General features: G+C 38.5%; 1 protein-coding gene across 1 annotated transcript in view; it reads right to left on the bottom strand.

Moving 5' to 3' along the window:
• The window catches only part of RHBDD1 (rhomboid domain containing 1), a 34,547-nt gene extending 17,701 nt beyond the window's left edge, over window positions 1-16,846 (bottom strand). Inside the window, exons 1-5 of the mRNA XM_051781300.1 lie at window positions 16,743-16,846; window positions 9,335-9,853; window positions 7,640-7,772; window positions 4,263-4,351; window positions 2,578-2,628 (exon numbers count right to left, since the gene is read on the bottom strand). Of these exons, the coding sequence (XP_051637260.1) occupies window positions 2,578-2,628; window positions 4,263-4,351; window positions 7,640-7,772; window positions 9,335-9,767 (706 nt within the window). The 5' untranslated portion in view covers window positions 9,768-9,853; window positions 16,743-16,846. The remainder of the gene's footprint in view (window positions 1-2,577; window positions 2,629-4,262; window positions 4,352-7,639; window positions 7,773-9,334; window positions 9,854-16,742) is intronic.
• Window positions 16,847-17,393: the final 547 nt, after the last annotated feature.

A 17,393-nucleotide genomic window follows, 5' to 3' on the forward strand; every position in this document is an offset into this window, starting at 1 on the left:
CTTTATTCATGAACTGCATTTAGAGAAAATCTAATTCAGCTACTAAATACTAAATGTGTTAAAATTACACTTAAAGCCCTTTTTCTCCTAAAGCTGTTTCCTTGTACTGTTTCATAAAATCTGTTCATCTATTTTTCTATTTAAATGGGCATTTAAAGGCAGATCCTAATAAATCAGCAATGCCAGAAAATGAAAAATTAATCAAGATATGCATCATTAGCCTATGACACTAGAACAAGTTTCCTTAATTCACAGATGGCCAAATTTATTACATATATCATACACCAAGCAAAAGGTTAAATCTTCCATTAAGACTTCTGCAGATAGGATGAAAGACAATTACAAAGTATATGAACAAGGAATGAACAAAACAAATATATCTGTATTTTTAATTGCAGTTATAAGTCATTTTAGATAAATTAATTTGGTACAAAAAAAAAATCAAATAGCTACATCTAAAGCCAAGCTTGGAAGACAGGATAATTTAGGTTAACCCTCTCCATCTGCCTTTTGTCCACAACAACTCAAAGCACCAGCAAGGTTATTTTGGGGACTGCCCAAAACATGCAAAAAACTCCCAGACTTTGTTGTTGTCAGCACACAAGCTTTTTCCTCAGGTGCTGTGTACTCCCCCATCGTGGTAGATTTATTACATGAAATCTCTTACATTTTCCCTACTTAGGAAGAGCTGGAAAAGAAAACATAAAGGGCTCTTCAGAATCAGCTTCTCTTCCACAAGGGTGGCCTCTTACACCCACCCAAGCTCCAAGCAGCTGGTGTTCATACAGTGGCTGTAATAGATTATGGAGTTTAAATGTCAAGTACAAATTCTTATCTTCATTAGCTATTAAAGTACTTTTTCCAATATAAATCTTCAGTGTTCCCATCCACCCTGCTACACTGGGATACTGAAGGAAGATTTAGTGCCTATGGATGTGGAATACAGAGCAAAGCAGCACACCCAGGCCCTGGTGGGGGATGCACCTGCAGCTGGGTGAACTTCTTTAACTGGGCTGAGACTCCCAGTCATGGAAACAGGCAGTTCATGCTCACTGTACATTCACATCTTAGTTCACTTCACTGTATTAACTGTCTTTTATTCTTTGCTGGCCTTTAGATCAAATGTTTTTCAACTTGAGAATTGGAATAACGAAAATCCTGGGTAAACATACTTCTAAGTTGGAACAATCCTTGTTGCTGTCGGTAAGGAAAGCAGGCTAAGATAGATTGTTTAGGAATTACAAAATAGATGCTTCAAAAATATTCAAGGGCCCAGAGTCCTGCCTGTGGGAATTATGTAATGTAATAATAAAATTGGAGATAGATCATGGAAGACAAAATCCATCAGAGAGGATAAAAGCAGCTATAACCTTGGCTCAAAGTAACCACATCTCAATGATAAAAGACTACACAAAATAAAAACCCCTGCATGACCAAACATCAGAGAATACTGAGAATGATCAAATGTATGAAGTAGTTTTCTTACAAGCAACCATATATACTCCATTTTTCCAGCTGGAGAGAAAAGATGACTGTTGTGAGTGCAGAAGAACATGAAATACATAAAGAATGAAGGTTTAGTTTCCCTTCACAGAGAAGAATTAATGTGCATCAAATTAAATTAGCAGTTAGCAGATTCAAAACAAACAAAAATGACAGATTCTATACCAGGAAATAAACTGTGAAATTCTTCTTCTCTGATGCTGTAGGTGTTAAAAGTCTTCAAGTCTATTCAAAGAGCTTTTGACAAATGGATGGAAGAAGAATCTACCATGGGCTATTAAAGACAAAATTCCCCCATAAAACTTTCTGCTGAGAACATCTTTAAGCCACAAGCCACTGCACACTGGCAGATATTTGAGAGAGTTATCTCTATGTATTTATCCTGTTCTTACAGCAGATGCCTAGGAGAGAGCATAAATCCCTGCAGGAGATAAGACACGCATCCCTTAGCTCGGATCCAACACAGCCCCTCTCACAGCCAGCTCCAATTCCGCCCCTCACAGACAAGGCCCCCACCTATTATTTGTGTGCACTCCACATATAATGACTCAATGTTCTGCATGAGAAGTAAATCAAATGTGCTACACTCAAAGTGTGCCAGTATTCCAACTATCCATCTATAAACTGTGAAGCCTAAATTTATCCTGGTGAGGGGGGGGCTTCTTGCACGTAAATTACATTTAAAAGAAGTGTTTGAAGGAAGAAGTTCCCTGTCAGAAGGGAAAAAAACATCCTAGAACGGAATAGATAATTTTGCCAGATGAGGGCAGATTTACCAAGGTCCAAAGGGCTGCTATCAGTAGACAATTTTCCCACTGCTATGCCTTCTGCAAAAGGGATGATATTTCCCTGAGGTAGCATTTTAGGAAGTCATGACCTTAATTTGAGGCTTAAGCCTTTTGTACAAAATACATCCACACACTTCTCTAAATAGGAAAGGTGAGGCATGCCCAGAGAAGTAATACAAGTCTAGTAAGTATACATATGTGCAGAATATTTTGTATATATAACTAGCTCCTCTAATTATTTTTAAAGTTGGAATAAGTTTTTTGTTCAGCTGACGAGAGTACTTACCTGAATAGTAGTCCCTTGGCCTGCCAGGGTCAGTGAAGAAAGAAATGCCACCTAAATAAAAGAATAATGCAGGTACCGTTGGAATAAAATAATCACACTGTCTTTCTTTATAGAATACAAAAATCAAATCTAAAATACTCTTTCTTTCAGAGTCTGTTTCATGATACAAACAAGAAATTATGGGTATCTATAGATTTTTTTTTGCATCAATGAGAGAATATACTATTGCAAGCTTGTATGTTGTTCCAGATTTTATAGTAGTGTGCCATGTTTAAGCAACATATCCATGTAGACTAGAAAAATGCAAACCAACCTGTAATGTTCTCTCCAGAGCACATGATGAACAATATCTACACTGAGAGTGTTCATTGGTCAAAATGTGTTAATGCAAAAAAACAAGACTGGAGCAATACTGCGTTCTTTCTGCTCTGCTAGAGAGGAGAAAAGAACAACGTGTGGACTGTAACACTCCTTCCTACAGGTCTTAGCCACACAGCAACCTCCACAGCAGCAGGGTCCCTACAGCATGTTTCACTAATAATACCATGGGTTTTACCACAGAATCCCAGAGTAATTCAGTTTGGAAGGGACCTCAGAAGGTCCCCAGTTCAACTCCAAGCCAGAGCAGGGTGAGGGAGGAGATCAGACCAGGTTACTGTCAGGGCTTTATCCTGGCAAGTCTTGAAAGCATCCAAGGATGGAGGCTGCTGAACCTCCCTGGGCAGCTGATCTGGTGTGGACGTTCTAACAGCCACCAGGCAGTTCCCCCATCCCTCAAGAGCACGCAGTGTTAACCTTTAGCTAATGTGACACCTGACAGCCCTTCCAAACCTGATGCTTCACCCTCCTCTCCTTCCCTTAAAACTGCTGAACATCCCTGACTGACAGGCTGTATCCCCAGCCTGTGACAAAACCTCCTCTGAGGAGCACACATTTGAACAAACAGTTTCCCACTGTACAAACACCGTATCCATGCTCAGTTTGATGGTACAGTCATGAATAAAGTACTCAACCTATCAAGTAATCAGACATAAAAAGCCAAATATTCTGACAACCCAGCACAGCTGTTGTGACAGGGCTTTGACTTCCAATTAAAACACTGAAATTCATGGGAATGATCAGGTAAAAATTTGCAAGGTTGTATTTAAAACAATTGCTAGACTAAAGATGTCTAAAGATATAAAAATAACTATTACTAAAATCTGAAAAGCTGTAATAAAATATTGTTGGAAAGCTTGAGAATTACAGTAAAAATTTCTCAAGCATCCCACCACCTTTTTCAAACTGCTGAGACTTCCACTAGAATTGACACAGCAGCAGACAAAGAAGGAAACATTTTGTGTCCTGGCATATTTTTACAGCTTCACCACACTTCACTTGAAGTGACATTTTCATTGACATCTTATTTAAAAGATTTTACTCTAAATAAATATTTTAAAAGAAGGGTAAAAGGTATTCCTCTACATAAAAATATCTGAAAGTCACATCTACTGGTTCTTATCAACCATATTTAAGAAAAAAAGTTGATCTATTTTTTTCTTCTGCATTCACTTCAACAGTGAGCATATCCTTACTTGTCTAAAAACATGCAAGAATGGCCTGAATCTCTATATGCAAAACTTACTGAATTTTAAAAATCAAAGTGTTTCTTATGCATATTTCGTAAATTCAATAAAGTTATATACCTGCACAGGCTTTCATGATCTTTTTCAGAGGTCCCTTAGTGTACATCAATCCAACAAGAATCCCTGCTAGATGCCCAGCAAACGAAGTCCTACAAAATAGGAAAATCTTGTGAGTAATGGAAAGGAAGACTTTTTTTTTTGTAGGTTGTAACCGAGGAAGTCCCTGAGTGAGACCAAGCACAGAGAAATTACTTGCCTGCAAGGACTTAATGCCAAGTTTTCTTTCTTCACAACTACCTTAAAGTGGGTAGGATATACAGATATACAAAAGTATCTAACAAATATCCCGAAAAAGCTGGAAACTAATTGGAGAGAACATTTTAATTGCTTGTTCAAAGAACAGAATACTCTTTCCCTAAAGACTTACCAAAGTAGTAAACTAATTTTAAGCTTAAAAAAAGTAACACCACAGACTTACACTGAAATGTCTGGTAGGACTTACCAGAACCATTGACAGTTCTGAGCGAAAGCACAAACACTGAACTTCCCACTGGACTATCAATACAATCCTACAATTAGTCTGAGGCAAGCATGAATATACAGTGCCTTCAAAATAAAAAGGAGAATTGAAATGCTGAGAACCCAATTCTTTTCTATACATACCAACAATTTCTTTAGAAATATTGCTACCATTTGCATACAGAATGAAAAGGCTCTGGAATCTTTTGAGGAATCAGCACAGAACCATGTTTCCAGTAAACAAGGAGATTGGTTCCAATTATTGCCATGACTATGGGGTGCTCTATAAATTCATAAATCAATTTTCAGCATTCAAATTAAGAGTTAAACTCTTTTGAGTTTAACCAGGTTTAAAAACTATTTGCAAATTTTCTGCCTCTATTATGAAGTTAGAGAAGCCAACACTAAACATTAAAATTTCCTACTATGTGCAACTATAAATAACTAATTTATACTGGTTGTCCGAAAATTCAAGTAATATAAGCTTTTCTGCCTTTCTGAAGTTAAACCTCTATTTAATGTAAAAATACACTTAAAAATTGCACTTTTTACATTCTGGTCAGAAATCCAAAGGAGTTACACAGATGGCATGTGCACTCAAGACGATACAACTTCCAGGCATCTCTGGTAAAAGGATACAGGGAAATGCACGTCACTAGAGGGAGGTAAAGATCAAATCTAAATGAACTCTTTTGCCACCTACTTTACCACAAACTTGTATTCTGCTTTGTAGAGCTGTGGTTCTCTCCCATAAGTAACCAACATTTTTTTGTAAAATGTAAATGCTGATGTGAAAATTTATAGGTAAAACAAAATAAAGTATCTACAAGGAACTAATTTTTCAAACAGATTTTTCTGCAACAGATTTTCCAAATTTATGAGAAATGCATGTCTGACTTGGAAAATGTCTGTCCTTGGAAAAATTATGCACTTATAAATCAGCTATTCCAGAAATCACCAACATGATATGGATTCACTTAGGACTTAAGATACCACATGGTCAGTTCTGGAAGAGGTCCAGAGATGAAACAAAGTAACTTGTCACATGTCTGTTCTTCCACCAAGCAAATAATCCCAAGGACTGCTATGCAAAGCCTACATCTCAATATCCTTACTTTATGGAAGGTGAAGATTAGAAGGATATTGCACACATTTTAAAATTTCCCCAAAACAAAATCATTAATGAGAAAGAAAATCATTAGATGCCAGTAAACCCCTAAATCCTCTCCTACCAAACAAATCAAAGTTTTCAATAGTCTCAATATTACTTCAGGATCTTTCATTGGTTATGGATTCTCAGGTGATCCTGATAGATCAATCCAATAGGGCAGGTCAAAATTTATTGCAGGGGTTTTTGACTGGACAGAATTTCTGCCCCAGTTACTGACCTCTTATCTATTCAAAACTAAATTGTGCAATTTGGTCTACAAAGGGACACTCCAAATCCTGTAACCTGCCCTGAGCATGTAAGAGCAATGCCATGAGAGCTACAGTTATGGTTCATTTCAAATCAGTTGGCAGTTACTAGTTAAACATGTTGTGTTCTACGACATGAATTTCTGGAGATTACTACCTGTTTTTATTATCATTTAAGTGCTGTGAAATTGTTCTATGTAGAGGACGCTGTAGAGGTTTAGACAAGGCAGCAAGCTAAGCTTCCATAAAATTATGAAATGGTTTTTGACCTTATTTATCAACTTTTTATACTCTCTCTACCCCAAAGATATTTCTGCAATAATGCAACTGAAAAACAGCAGCACTCAACCTCTGAAATCATGTTTTTCCTCTACCATAGACACTATGATATTCTTATGGTTTGACTTCATACATAATGTTCTTCTGTTATTCTTTTATAATAAAATAAACAGTAGCATTAAACATAATCACAAATAAAAACTGGTTTTGTTATATTTTTCAGAAGAATGTTTTTAATGCACTCAAAACTTTGGGTTTATACTTGTAGCAACGCCATGCAGTGACCTCTCGGCTCACAAATAAAATTGCATTTGGAACAGAGCACTCTGCAGGTCTTTTGTCTTTTATCCTGGGCTTCCTTGTTTCAGTCAATTGGCAGCAAGGCATAAAGCAATAAAACCAGTGTTTAACCTGAGTAAGATCTAAATTCTCCTTCAGGTCTAGGAATTGTTCTATCTACTATATCATAGCATCTGACAAGGACTGTGTCAGTATTGCTGCACTTTTTTTTTTTTAAATCTTTCTGAAAAGGGGGAAATTGTATATAAACTGTGATTTGGCACTTTGTGGGGTTTGTATCTGTACTTCACATATATACTCCAATATGATTTGCAGTTATAAAATACTATACAGGAAGAGTACTGATTTGCAAATAGAATTCTAAAAATCAACTGCCAAAGAAGAGAAAGGCCCTGTTCTCACAGAGGAAGGGGTGGGTGAACTGTACTGGCAGATCAGAGCACACAGGAAAATAGAGGGAGATGATCAGCAAGACTGTAGGATAGTGACATTCCATAAAATTTGTGGAATACCAGATAATAGTTTTATCAGAACTCAGAAGAGTGACTAAACCAGGCAGAATGGAGCAGGGTGGAAATGGCAAGCAAACACTGGAATGCTGGTTTGCTTATGAAGCCCCTGGTACTACTGTGTGTCAGTCTGGTTACTTTGTGGAAAACACACATCCCTTTTCCTTGTCCATCAACTTTTGTTATCTTCCCTCTAATACTCAGTAACACCTTCTGGGAACAGTATTTCAGTTTTTTATTTTGACATGTGCTCAAAACAGAGGGTGTTAAGGAAAAAGAAGACTGCAGCCTCAAGACTTAATTTTGTAGCCCTGACACTCCACCTGGATACCAGCTAACACTACTCATGCCTCACCATACATTTCAGAGAGCCCAAACCTCTTCTCCTAACTTTCAAACATTAAAAGCACTTACCCTGGAGCGATTAGATGAATAGCCACCAGCTCCACCCAACAAGCATATTTACTGGACAGCCGCAGTCCAAGGACAGTGCTGACTCTTCCTGGATTGTAATGGTTGTTAAGAACTTTCAAAGCAAACAAGACTCCTGCAAACAAGAAGAAATCACATGAAGAGAGAGGTACTTGTGCACAAATAATAAAGAAATGCAAGCAATTTAGCTAAGGAACCTGAAGTACCATGCAGTTCCACAGCACCATGAAGCATATTGTTGCATGCCAGAACAAGAGTTCTAAGCTGGTTTTTCAGTGACTTAAAAAAAAAAAAGGATATAAAAATGATGTATTTGTATAACAGCCAATTCCAGGTAGCTTTTTAATATGCCTACTCACTGTAGCTATTCAGGTATTCAAAACAATACAAATTTTAAAATGGGAGTTCCAGTTGAAATAATTGACAAAATTAGTGAACTCAAAAAAAATAATCTGTGAGTTGAGAAAAGCCATTACTGAAAACAAGACAAACAGATATGTGTGAAGTTCAACAGTAGGCTGAAATTCTAAATTAATGGGAAGTCTTCTTACATATACTCCAGAATCATTTGTTTCTGAAAAAAAAAGTAGACAAATCACCTTTAAACACAGTAAATAATCATTCGTTTCTAATTCACTGCAATTGTTTCATCATGCAAGCAACAGCTGATACAATGGAAGGAATTCAGAGAACTTATTGGAAGTTACAAGCATTTGTGAAAAAAGTTCCTCTCAAGAGAAAGCTCACAGTGGTCTGATAAAAACCCTGAAAAATCAACAAGTACAAGTTTTGACAGGGACACATTGACATTGGTACAGGCAGCCAAACCCCTCAGGGAAAAGGGATTTGTGCTCAGGGTCCCTAAAGCCACCACAGAGGCCAATATTAGAACTGGGCATGACTTGTTACCCAAGGGTGGGTGACCAGAAAATATCTGAAGCTCCAAATGAACAACTACCAGGATGTTCCAACTAGTACCCATTGGAACACAACAAAGAAACCCTCAGAGGTGTTGAAGCACCTTAGAAGTTAAAAAGGAGGGCTTGCCTTCCAAGGCTAGATCCCAGTGACAGCAAGGAAAACCCCTACTTTTCTAGAAGAACAGTGATACTTTTCCATTTGACTGCTCCTTTTTTTTAAGGAGAAGGAGTTCACTGAGTTATCTCCTAATCCCAGATGTCCTGAAGGAGAAGACAAGACCATTACTGGAAGGAAGTTGACCAAAATCAGATGCTTGGATGTTTCTAGCAGAAGCAAATCTAGGGGAGTCTCTCCAAAGACAGGTATGAATAATTTGTAATTGAAGATACAAATTTTAAACTGGGAGGTTTTTCTAGAAGCCATCTAATGAGCATTACTGACATCAGAAAATGAAAACCCTCAGACTTCAATCAATCAGTGATATTAACCAGGAAACACAGTTCTACCAGGATGAACATAGTTTTCATGTTCTCAGGTAAAGTCACTGTTGGTCACAAGAACAGGAACTGAATTACATGATGTTCATACCCAGAGTACAGGCTTTAAATGAAAAAATAGGAAAGCTTTACTAACATGACAATCATACATATAGGGAAATGGACACCCATCCATTCTCTGCAATTAACAATTATTTTTATATAGCACCTATAGATAATTAATTTTATATATGCAAATTGGACCAACTTTGTGTCTTACCTGAAAAACCTACACCACAACTCATTTCATAGGAAGGGTCATCCAGAATTTTCACAAGCAGGAATTCCAGCACCACATAAACAACTCCAATCAGCACTGAAAACACTGCAATTATGTAGGCAAACCATACGCTCTTAAGCTTTTTTTCCAGCATTATCCCCTTCCAAAGCATGGAAATCATGTTATAATACAAATGCCAGTCATCTGCATGGTGGAAGGGAGAAAGCAACAAACGCTGCCAGTTCTTTTTGTAGATGGCTTCATTTACACTGATGCACACTTCAGTCAGTGGCCTCACAGGATTCAGAAAGAGAAAAACATTCAGTGCAAGTACCCCAAGGGTAACAGGAGGAATGTTCTGCAGTCCAACTTGAGAAATTTGATAAAGCAGCAAAAGCAGTCCAGCATTGACTCTTTCCCGCCTTCGTTGCATTATTACTTCTTATTCATGGAAGTATGAAGATTATTCTGATTTCTAGTCTTTTGTTCAATTTCAAACCCATAAAAGTTCTGGAAATTCTGAAAGAAAAAAGATAACTTGTTATACACATATAGGGGTGTTTTCAAGCTCATCATTGACTTTTTTTTTTAAACACTACAAATTTATCAAGGTAATCAGCTGAGACCTCTTTTTTATATCAGAAGATAAACTTAAGTGAGAAGGAAAATGAGAATTTTTAAAATATGAGATACAAATAAAGAGATTTATACATATAATCCAGACGAGCATTGTGATAAAAAGCAGCCTGCAACCTCACTTTCACATCCCAGGACAGGTTTTAATCAAACCATAAAATACCTGAGTGTTCTAGATATGTTCTCATTAATGTCCTGATTCACTCAGAATTACTAAAATTTCAGGAAGGAAAACAGTTAAAAATTCTCTAGAGTCTCTGTTTCCAGGCTTCCTATCTTTGCTACATATTTATTTTTTCCATGACCATTTTGCAGCTTTTACAAATATTCAAAACAAGCTAAGCATGAAAATTAAAAGTTACAGCTTCAAAAAGTAACAGAGACACAGCTAAGTACTCCTAAATGTAAGCTTTGAAAATTGTTACTGCTTTCCTAGGGATTACAACAAAGAGTTTAGTTTAAAAGTATGTGATGGAGAAAAGAAAACTGTAGGAAGAAATCATATACAAGAGCAGCACATAAAATTTCCAGAGTTACAACAATATTTTCATCTCTCCTTATTAATGCCAGAAAAAACAGGGGATTAAAAAGGGCTACAGCAGTAGGAGATCTGGCCAGATACAGAGTCACTGTGACAGAAACTGAGAAGAGAGGAGGGAGGAAGCTGCACTGGAGAACAGGGCACAAGGTGATGTGGATTTTCCAGAGTGGAACCACCTGTGGAACACAGAAGAGACACAGAATTTCCAACAGGTTCCAAAGGCTACCCCAACTCAGCCAGTCCTGTTGTGAGTTCTGACAACTCTGCAAGGTGGCACAACAATAGCATGGCCACCCCTCACCTCCAGGATGTCAGTTCTTTGCAAAACTACTGAAGACACAACACATTATTCCACATGTAAACATCAGTTATGTAGAACCACCAACATACAGTTACTCTTCAAAACTTTGCCACCAGGTTTCAAATGAAACTTCCTGAAATACCCAGATATACACAAATTCTCATCTCAACACACCACTAACCTTTTTCACCACATAAAAACTAGTTAAACTTGCTAATATATTAACTTTATTTAAATTCTTTTCCAATGCATTGTATCAAATGCTTCCTCTGTAACATTTTTATTAGATAAACACACAACAACCTAATTCTTCTAGAGGACAGCAGAAAAAATTACACCTTTATTAAGGACAACTCAAGATGCAAAATTTAACCTTCCACATTATGTCTGTTAGGATTTATTAAGCTTCACATTTCTACAGACCACTGATGTGCCTGCTAACACCTCACTAAACACTTTTAGTCAGGTATTCAGAGTATCATTAATAATTTGGTCGGGTTGCACCACACAAAGTAAGTGAGCACAGGGAAAAGAAGGAAAGCACCTCTGAATGATGTTATCCTGAAACAGCAAAAGTGAGACCTGCACAGGGCTGAACATCAGAGATGACCAGCTGAGGGCCAGCCCACCTCCTCTGCTTAGATTTAAGTGAGAGGAGCACATACTTCCATGCTAATTCACACATGTAACTAATTAACACCAATTCTTACATTTAAGTATTCTAGTCTCTGCATATCTCTTGAAATTACATTATGTTTATTACAGCAATCTAAGAGAAGAAAAAACCAACTTGGTTGGGGTTTGTATCCTCAAAACAACTGTAGTAAGACAGAATACAAGTAAAATGTCTTTGCTACATTACAACAAAAGTCACCACATTTTTTCCCACGATCTTATCTTGGAGATGCTACATAATATCTAACCCTTGTCCAGAACTCAGTGGAAGCTGCAGAAAGGGGCTTTTATACCAGGCCTCTGGAACCCAGAACTAACTACACTGGTGCCTTCAAAAACCAGCCTCTAATCCTCTCATTTAACTCCAGAGGCCACAGCTGTTGCCCCCACAAAGTTCAAATGAGCCAACCTGCTAAAGTGTAAATTGATCCTTGCAGAGAATTGACACCATCAGCCTTGGACACTAAAGTCAACATTACAAAAAAAATACTTAGTTAATCAAAAGTTTAATCAATGTTGTTATCTTTTCCCACACTACTTGCTCTGCTATCAGGTATACTGACATCCCCAAACTATTCTCATATTCCCCTGCCCAGACCTCTGGCTTTTCTTGTACCACTGACACAGCTGCATTTCTTCTATCACAAAACAGTCAACATAAAAACTTGTAGAATTTAAAAGTCATTTGAACACAACTTATATGGAAACCTCAAAATCTTGCCACACCACATTGTTCAAATTGCCAAATACTACAGTCTTGCATTTTAAAGTTTCCATCTCCCTTCTGATACTCTTAAATTGTATTTTAACATACATGCACCTAAGAAATGAACCATATACAACACAAAACCATGCAACAATCATGTAACATGACTGGGAATGGTTTACACCATGATTAGAGCAGTGCTAGGTATTATAAATCATTCCCATTACTGGGAACAATCAAAAATGTCAGCCAAGGCACATTATGTGTTTGACTGTAAGGGAAAAAAAGATATAAGAAAGAAAACAGTAGTTACTTGAGAGCCTCCTGGAATGCAACTCTCAGAAAATATATAGAGCTTTCAACTGTTGGGACATTCCTTCTCAGCCCCTACTCTGTTTATTAAAAGTCTAATGAGGCTTGAAACAATGAAGCACTCTTTCCTTTTTCTTTCTTTGAAAACATGCCACCCACTTCAAAATGTACAAATTTCCAGAATAGACCTGAAATGGACATTTGTCTTGCATCCAGGCTGCCACGTGTCTGCATTTTTGTCACCTACTCAAGATAAATGTCTGAACTAAGCATTCTTGGAATTTGTTTGTTTGTTTTGTACTAACTGAGTGTTGTAAAACATTTAAACTTGTATTTTTACTGTGACAACCCCCCTCGCTCACTTGGCAACCGTAAAATATTATGACTTCATATTATTGAAAAATCATGTAATAAAGTAAATATTTTAGTAAATACCAGTTAAAATGAAATGTTATGCTGTCTTTTCCCACAGCTATAATTTGACTCCAGAAAAGAAACTTCTTGTACCCTTGCTACCCCCAAAATGGACAGAACTACCCTGAAATTTTGATTTATGTTTATGTGAAACCCAGTACACTCCAGAAAAAAAATATGCATTCTGTCTATGTGTCCAGATTAGAGCCAGACCAATGTAAAAACACTTGGAATACATGAAGGGTGAATATCAGATCCTGAGCACAAACCATTCCACACTACAGATGAGTCTCAACAAGCCCACTTGTCTGTGAAGACACAGTCTCAGAGTACAAAGGCTTATCCAGGTATACACAGAAACAGAGTTTTTAGGACAAAAGAAGAGTCCTACAAAGGAAGCAAAAGCAAATTGTAACCCATTTTACTGTGGCCCTCAAACTTGGAAGGGAGTGGGGGAAAGGCATAACAGAAAAAAAAAAAAACAATGCAAGAAAACAACCTAAAAATATGAAACGAAATGAATCATCCTGTTTATATTTAATATGTATGCAAGGAGAAGGTCAGCCACAAGCTGTCAGCCACAATAAGCTTTGAAATGTACACTCAATTACACAGTTCAAAACAAAGACAAGGTTCTGACTTCATTATAAAATTAATTACTTCATAAAGAATGACTTCTGCATTCATCAAATGTGCCTTTAAAGAGCATAACATGCTTTCATTCACAAAGGAACACTGAATGGTGAGCTGAAAAGGCACAGCTTTTCAGAATTTGGTAGGAGAAGTCACATATCTTCCATACAAAAGTTTTAAAACAATTTAAGTCAATAACTACCTTGTTGAAAGAAAACAATACAAAATTAAATATCAACAGTCTTTTTATTATGTAACCTTTTAAACTTCATTCAAAGTTCTCTGTGAGAATAAGGAAGTTCTTCTGCCTCTTATGTCTGCTTCAGTATGAAAATTGAAATTTTTTTATAGTCCTTTAATCCTCTTAAGTACTACTAAAAAGAACTCCTTAACAAAATAAGCTTTTAAGCTAACAACTCCCATTTAAAACTGAAAATTGTGTTCTGAAGGGTGTGACAGTTACTATTCACAATAATATATGCACGTTAAACAATACACGCCAAGAATGATTTTGGACACCTTATGCCAAAATAAATGAGACAGCTTTCAGTGGAAAGGACCCAAGGAACTAGGTCAAATCTCATACTCTGCCACACATTTTAAGTATGAAATCTGAGACACTCAGCATATTTAGGTTTTTAATTGCCTCATTAGTTTGGCTACTGCTAATTAATCTAAAAAGAAAAATACTTTTAGGCTGCAACCTCTCCATCCTGCAGTAAAGACAAAAAAAAAAAGTTATTCAAATTGTTTCATTATCATTATTAACATGCACTGGAAGCCTTGACAGTTTTGGATCCAAGTTTTCATTCACAAAAGAGAAATCAATTTGTTTTATAAGTGACCTATTTAAATTTAATTAGCCTTAGTATACCAATCTAAACATCAGAAGAAGCATCCACTGGACTCTTCTTTAAGGCTTATCATTGTAAATACTAGTTGCATTCTGTCATCATTTGAAACTACCAGCAGTCTCTAAAAGGTGCTTGAAATAACCATATTTTAACTACCTGCCTTCATTTCCTACATGGCAGCCACTTCTAATTCAAAGCCTCCAAATTATTCAGTTGGCTGCACTGGCACTGAAGTCATAGCAAGCAGCATTTCCTTCTGCCAGACCAGGACACAGCACGTGGAACCAATGAGCCTCCTTGGGGAATAAGCTCTCAGGAAGGTATAAACCTGCAAGTTTTAATTCTAGAGAGGTCACTCTGACTGTCCAAGCAGTCCTTTGGTTCTAAGGAGCTACTCCACCAACAGGTACAGCCAGAACCAGCTGCACACTTGCTCTGCCCTCAGAGCCAACAAAGCATGGACTGGAAGACTTATTCTGGAAATTACTTTATGCATTTCAGACACCAGTTTGACCCTCGAGCATTACAGGCAATGTGGGTGTTGTGCAGCAGCCAGAACTTGAACAGAACCACTATCCCAAGCTGCAAAAAGAAAAATAAATTACAGAAGCTTTAAACAGGCCAAAACAAAATGCTGTAGTAGCAATATGAGAAATATTATTTGACGTAACAAAGTCTTCAAAACTGCTTCAGTTTCTGAAAAATCAGAACAGCAATTACTGAAAACTTCTTTATATTGTGATCCAGGAAATTATTGAAAATATACTCATTATGTGACTAATCCACCACTAATTTTATTCCTTCCTGATATTTCAGTTTCTTTGTAGCCTCTCTCATAACAGACACTAATTAGTAACTACCCCTCAAAACACTAAGATACGTCTGTGCTAACTGAAGTCAGAGAAGTAAAATAACAATAAATATTTATATCACTGTACTGCTGAAAGTGAGGGGATGTCATAGTTTAAGAAAATAACAATACAGATTAGGCCATAGATAGAGTTTTAACTTCACAGATGTTTAATTAGGGTCAGGGATTTGGTTTTTCAGTTGAATATGTTGTTTTACTTGATTGCAATAGTTACACTTGTGTAATCCTAAAACTGAATAATTATACTAGAGTTGCATCCTCCTTTATCTCAAGAATTTTGTAATATAATTAAAAATGAAGCCACCAATGATTGCCTGACTCCATTTCAGAAGTGTGAAGCAGAAGGGCTCTTAAAAGTTTAGCATTCCTTAGTTTGTGTTGCCTTGAGGGAAAATTTGTCTGCAGCTTGTAGGAGAAAGGCAGGAGAGAAAACTTCCTTTCTAATTAAATCCATTTTAAATAATATGGGTTAAATATCCAAACAGTTCAGAAAAACACACTTTCTAGTATTAGTGCTATGGTACTCTTGCCAATACCTTAAATCTATCTCAATTAATAAAATGCAGTTCTAGGAAGAACATCTTTGTATTATTTCAGGAAATCAAACCAGCTCAAGTATTAATTACATTTTATAAACACCTCAATTACTGAAACTCCGCGTTAGACAAGCGTAAGAAAGTTTATCAAATATAGCTGAAGTACGTTTGTCTTTTTTTTTTTTTATAACTGCAAGTTATTTACAGGTTTGTTGTTTTTTTGTTTGTTTGTTTTTACCATTTGACCATCTTAACAAAGAAAGGGGTGCAGCTCCGGTCAGGCATTATTTTTTTTAAACGAACTACTTATAGAATATGTAAAAATTATTGCTGTAAGAAAACGCAGTAAAACAAGAAAAAGAAGCTGTTGAAGCAGCAAGGAGCAGCAGCACATGTGAGGGTGTCGCTGCACCAGGGGCAGACTCGGTGCGGGCACTGAGAACTCTGCGGGTTCCCCGACCCGACTCCTCCGGGCGCCGCTTCCTCCTGCGTGGCGTCAGCGCGGGGAGGAACCAGAAACGATGGGGGGGAAGGTGCATAAGGCGGCGAAAGGGTGAAGCATCAGGTACTTGTACGACTCCCGAAACTCACGTCACTTCTACAACTTCCCCCGCCACTAAACTGTCGGGGAGAAAACCCCAAGTAGAGAACGCCCAGCCCAGACACCTCCGAGCCGCGCTGCGCTGGCGGTACCGGGCAGGCCCAGCTCGGCTGGGCGGCGGCTCCCCGTACACAGCCCCCGGGCCCCTCCCGGTCAGGGAGCCGCTGTGCACCGGGAGGCAGCGGCAGGGCAGGAGGGGAAGGCAGGGGAAAGCAGGGAAGGGGGGCAGGCAGCGCCACGGAGCCGCCCCGTTCCCGTTCCCCCGCTCCTGCTCCCGCTCCCTCCCGCAGCAGCTCCAGCGCCCCCCCCGCCCCCGCCCCGCACTCACGTTCTCCGCCGGCAGCGCCCGGGCCCTCGCGCCGCACCACGTGACATGACCCGGGGCCGCCCCGCCGGGCCGCCAGGGGCGCTGTGCGCGAGGGGGCGCGCTGAGGGTGCTGAGGGCGGGCCCGGCTCCGTCCCCGCTTGTTATCCGCCGGGCAGGCGGGGCCGAAAGCCGGGGAGCGAATGATAAGCGGGTGCCTCTCAACAAAACCCCTCAGAAGGTGCCCGACTGCCCAGCTGGGAGGTTTAAGTTGCGCTTACTCTAGTAACGCCTGTAAAAATATCGGTTAGTGGTGCTGCGCGCCATTAAAATGCGTAATCAGGTTCCCTTTGAAAGCGTTCCACTGCAAGTGCAAAACAGTAGCTGGTTCTGTAAGTTTAATGGTTCGGGGACTTTTTTCCAAGTAAAAAAGGCAATTAGATGAACACATCACAGAGTCAATTAGGTTGGAAAAGACCTCTTAAATCATCGAGTCCAGCTATGACCCAACATCACCCCATCAGCCAGACCATGGCACCGAGTGCTATGTCCAGACTTTCCTTAAACACCCACATCACCTTCCTGGGCAGCCCATTCCAATGTCTAATCCTCCTTTCTGTGAAGAATTTCCTCTTAATGTCCAACCTAAACCTCCCCTGACACAGCTGAAGACTG

This window comes from Manacus candei, unplaced genomic scaffold, assembly GCF_025592945.1.
Source record: "Manacus candei isolate 608988 ecotype Guabito, Panama unplaced genomic scaffold, ASM2559294v1 h1tg000015l, whole genome shotgun sequence".
In the NCBI taxonomy this organism is placed as follows: Eukaryota; Metazoa; Chordata; class Aves; order Passeriformes; family Pipridae; genus Manacus; species Manacus candei.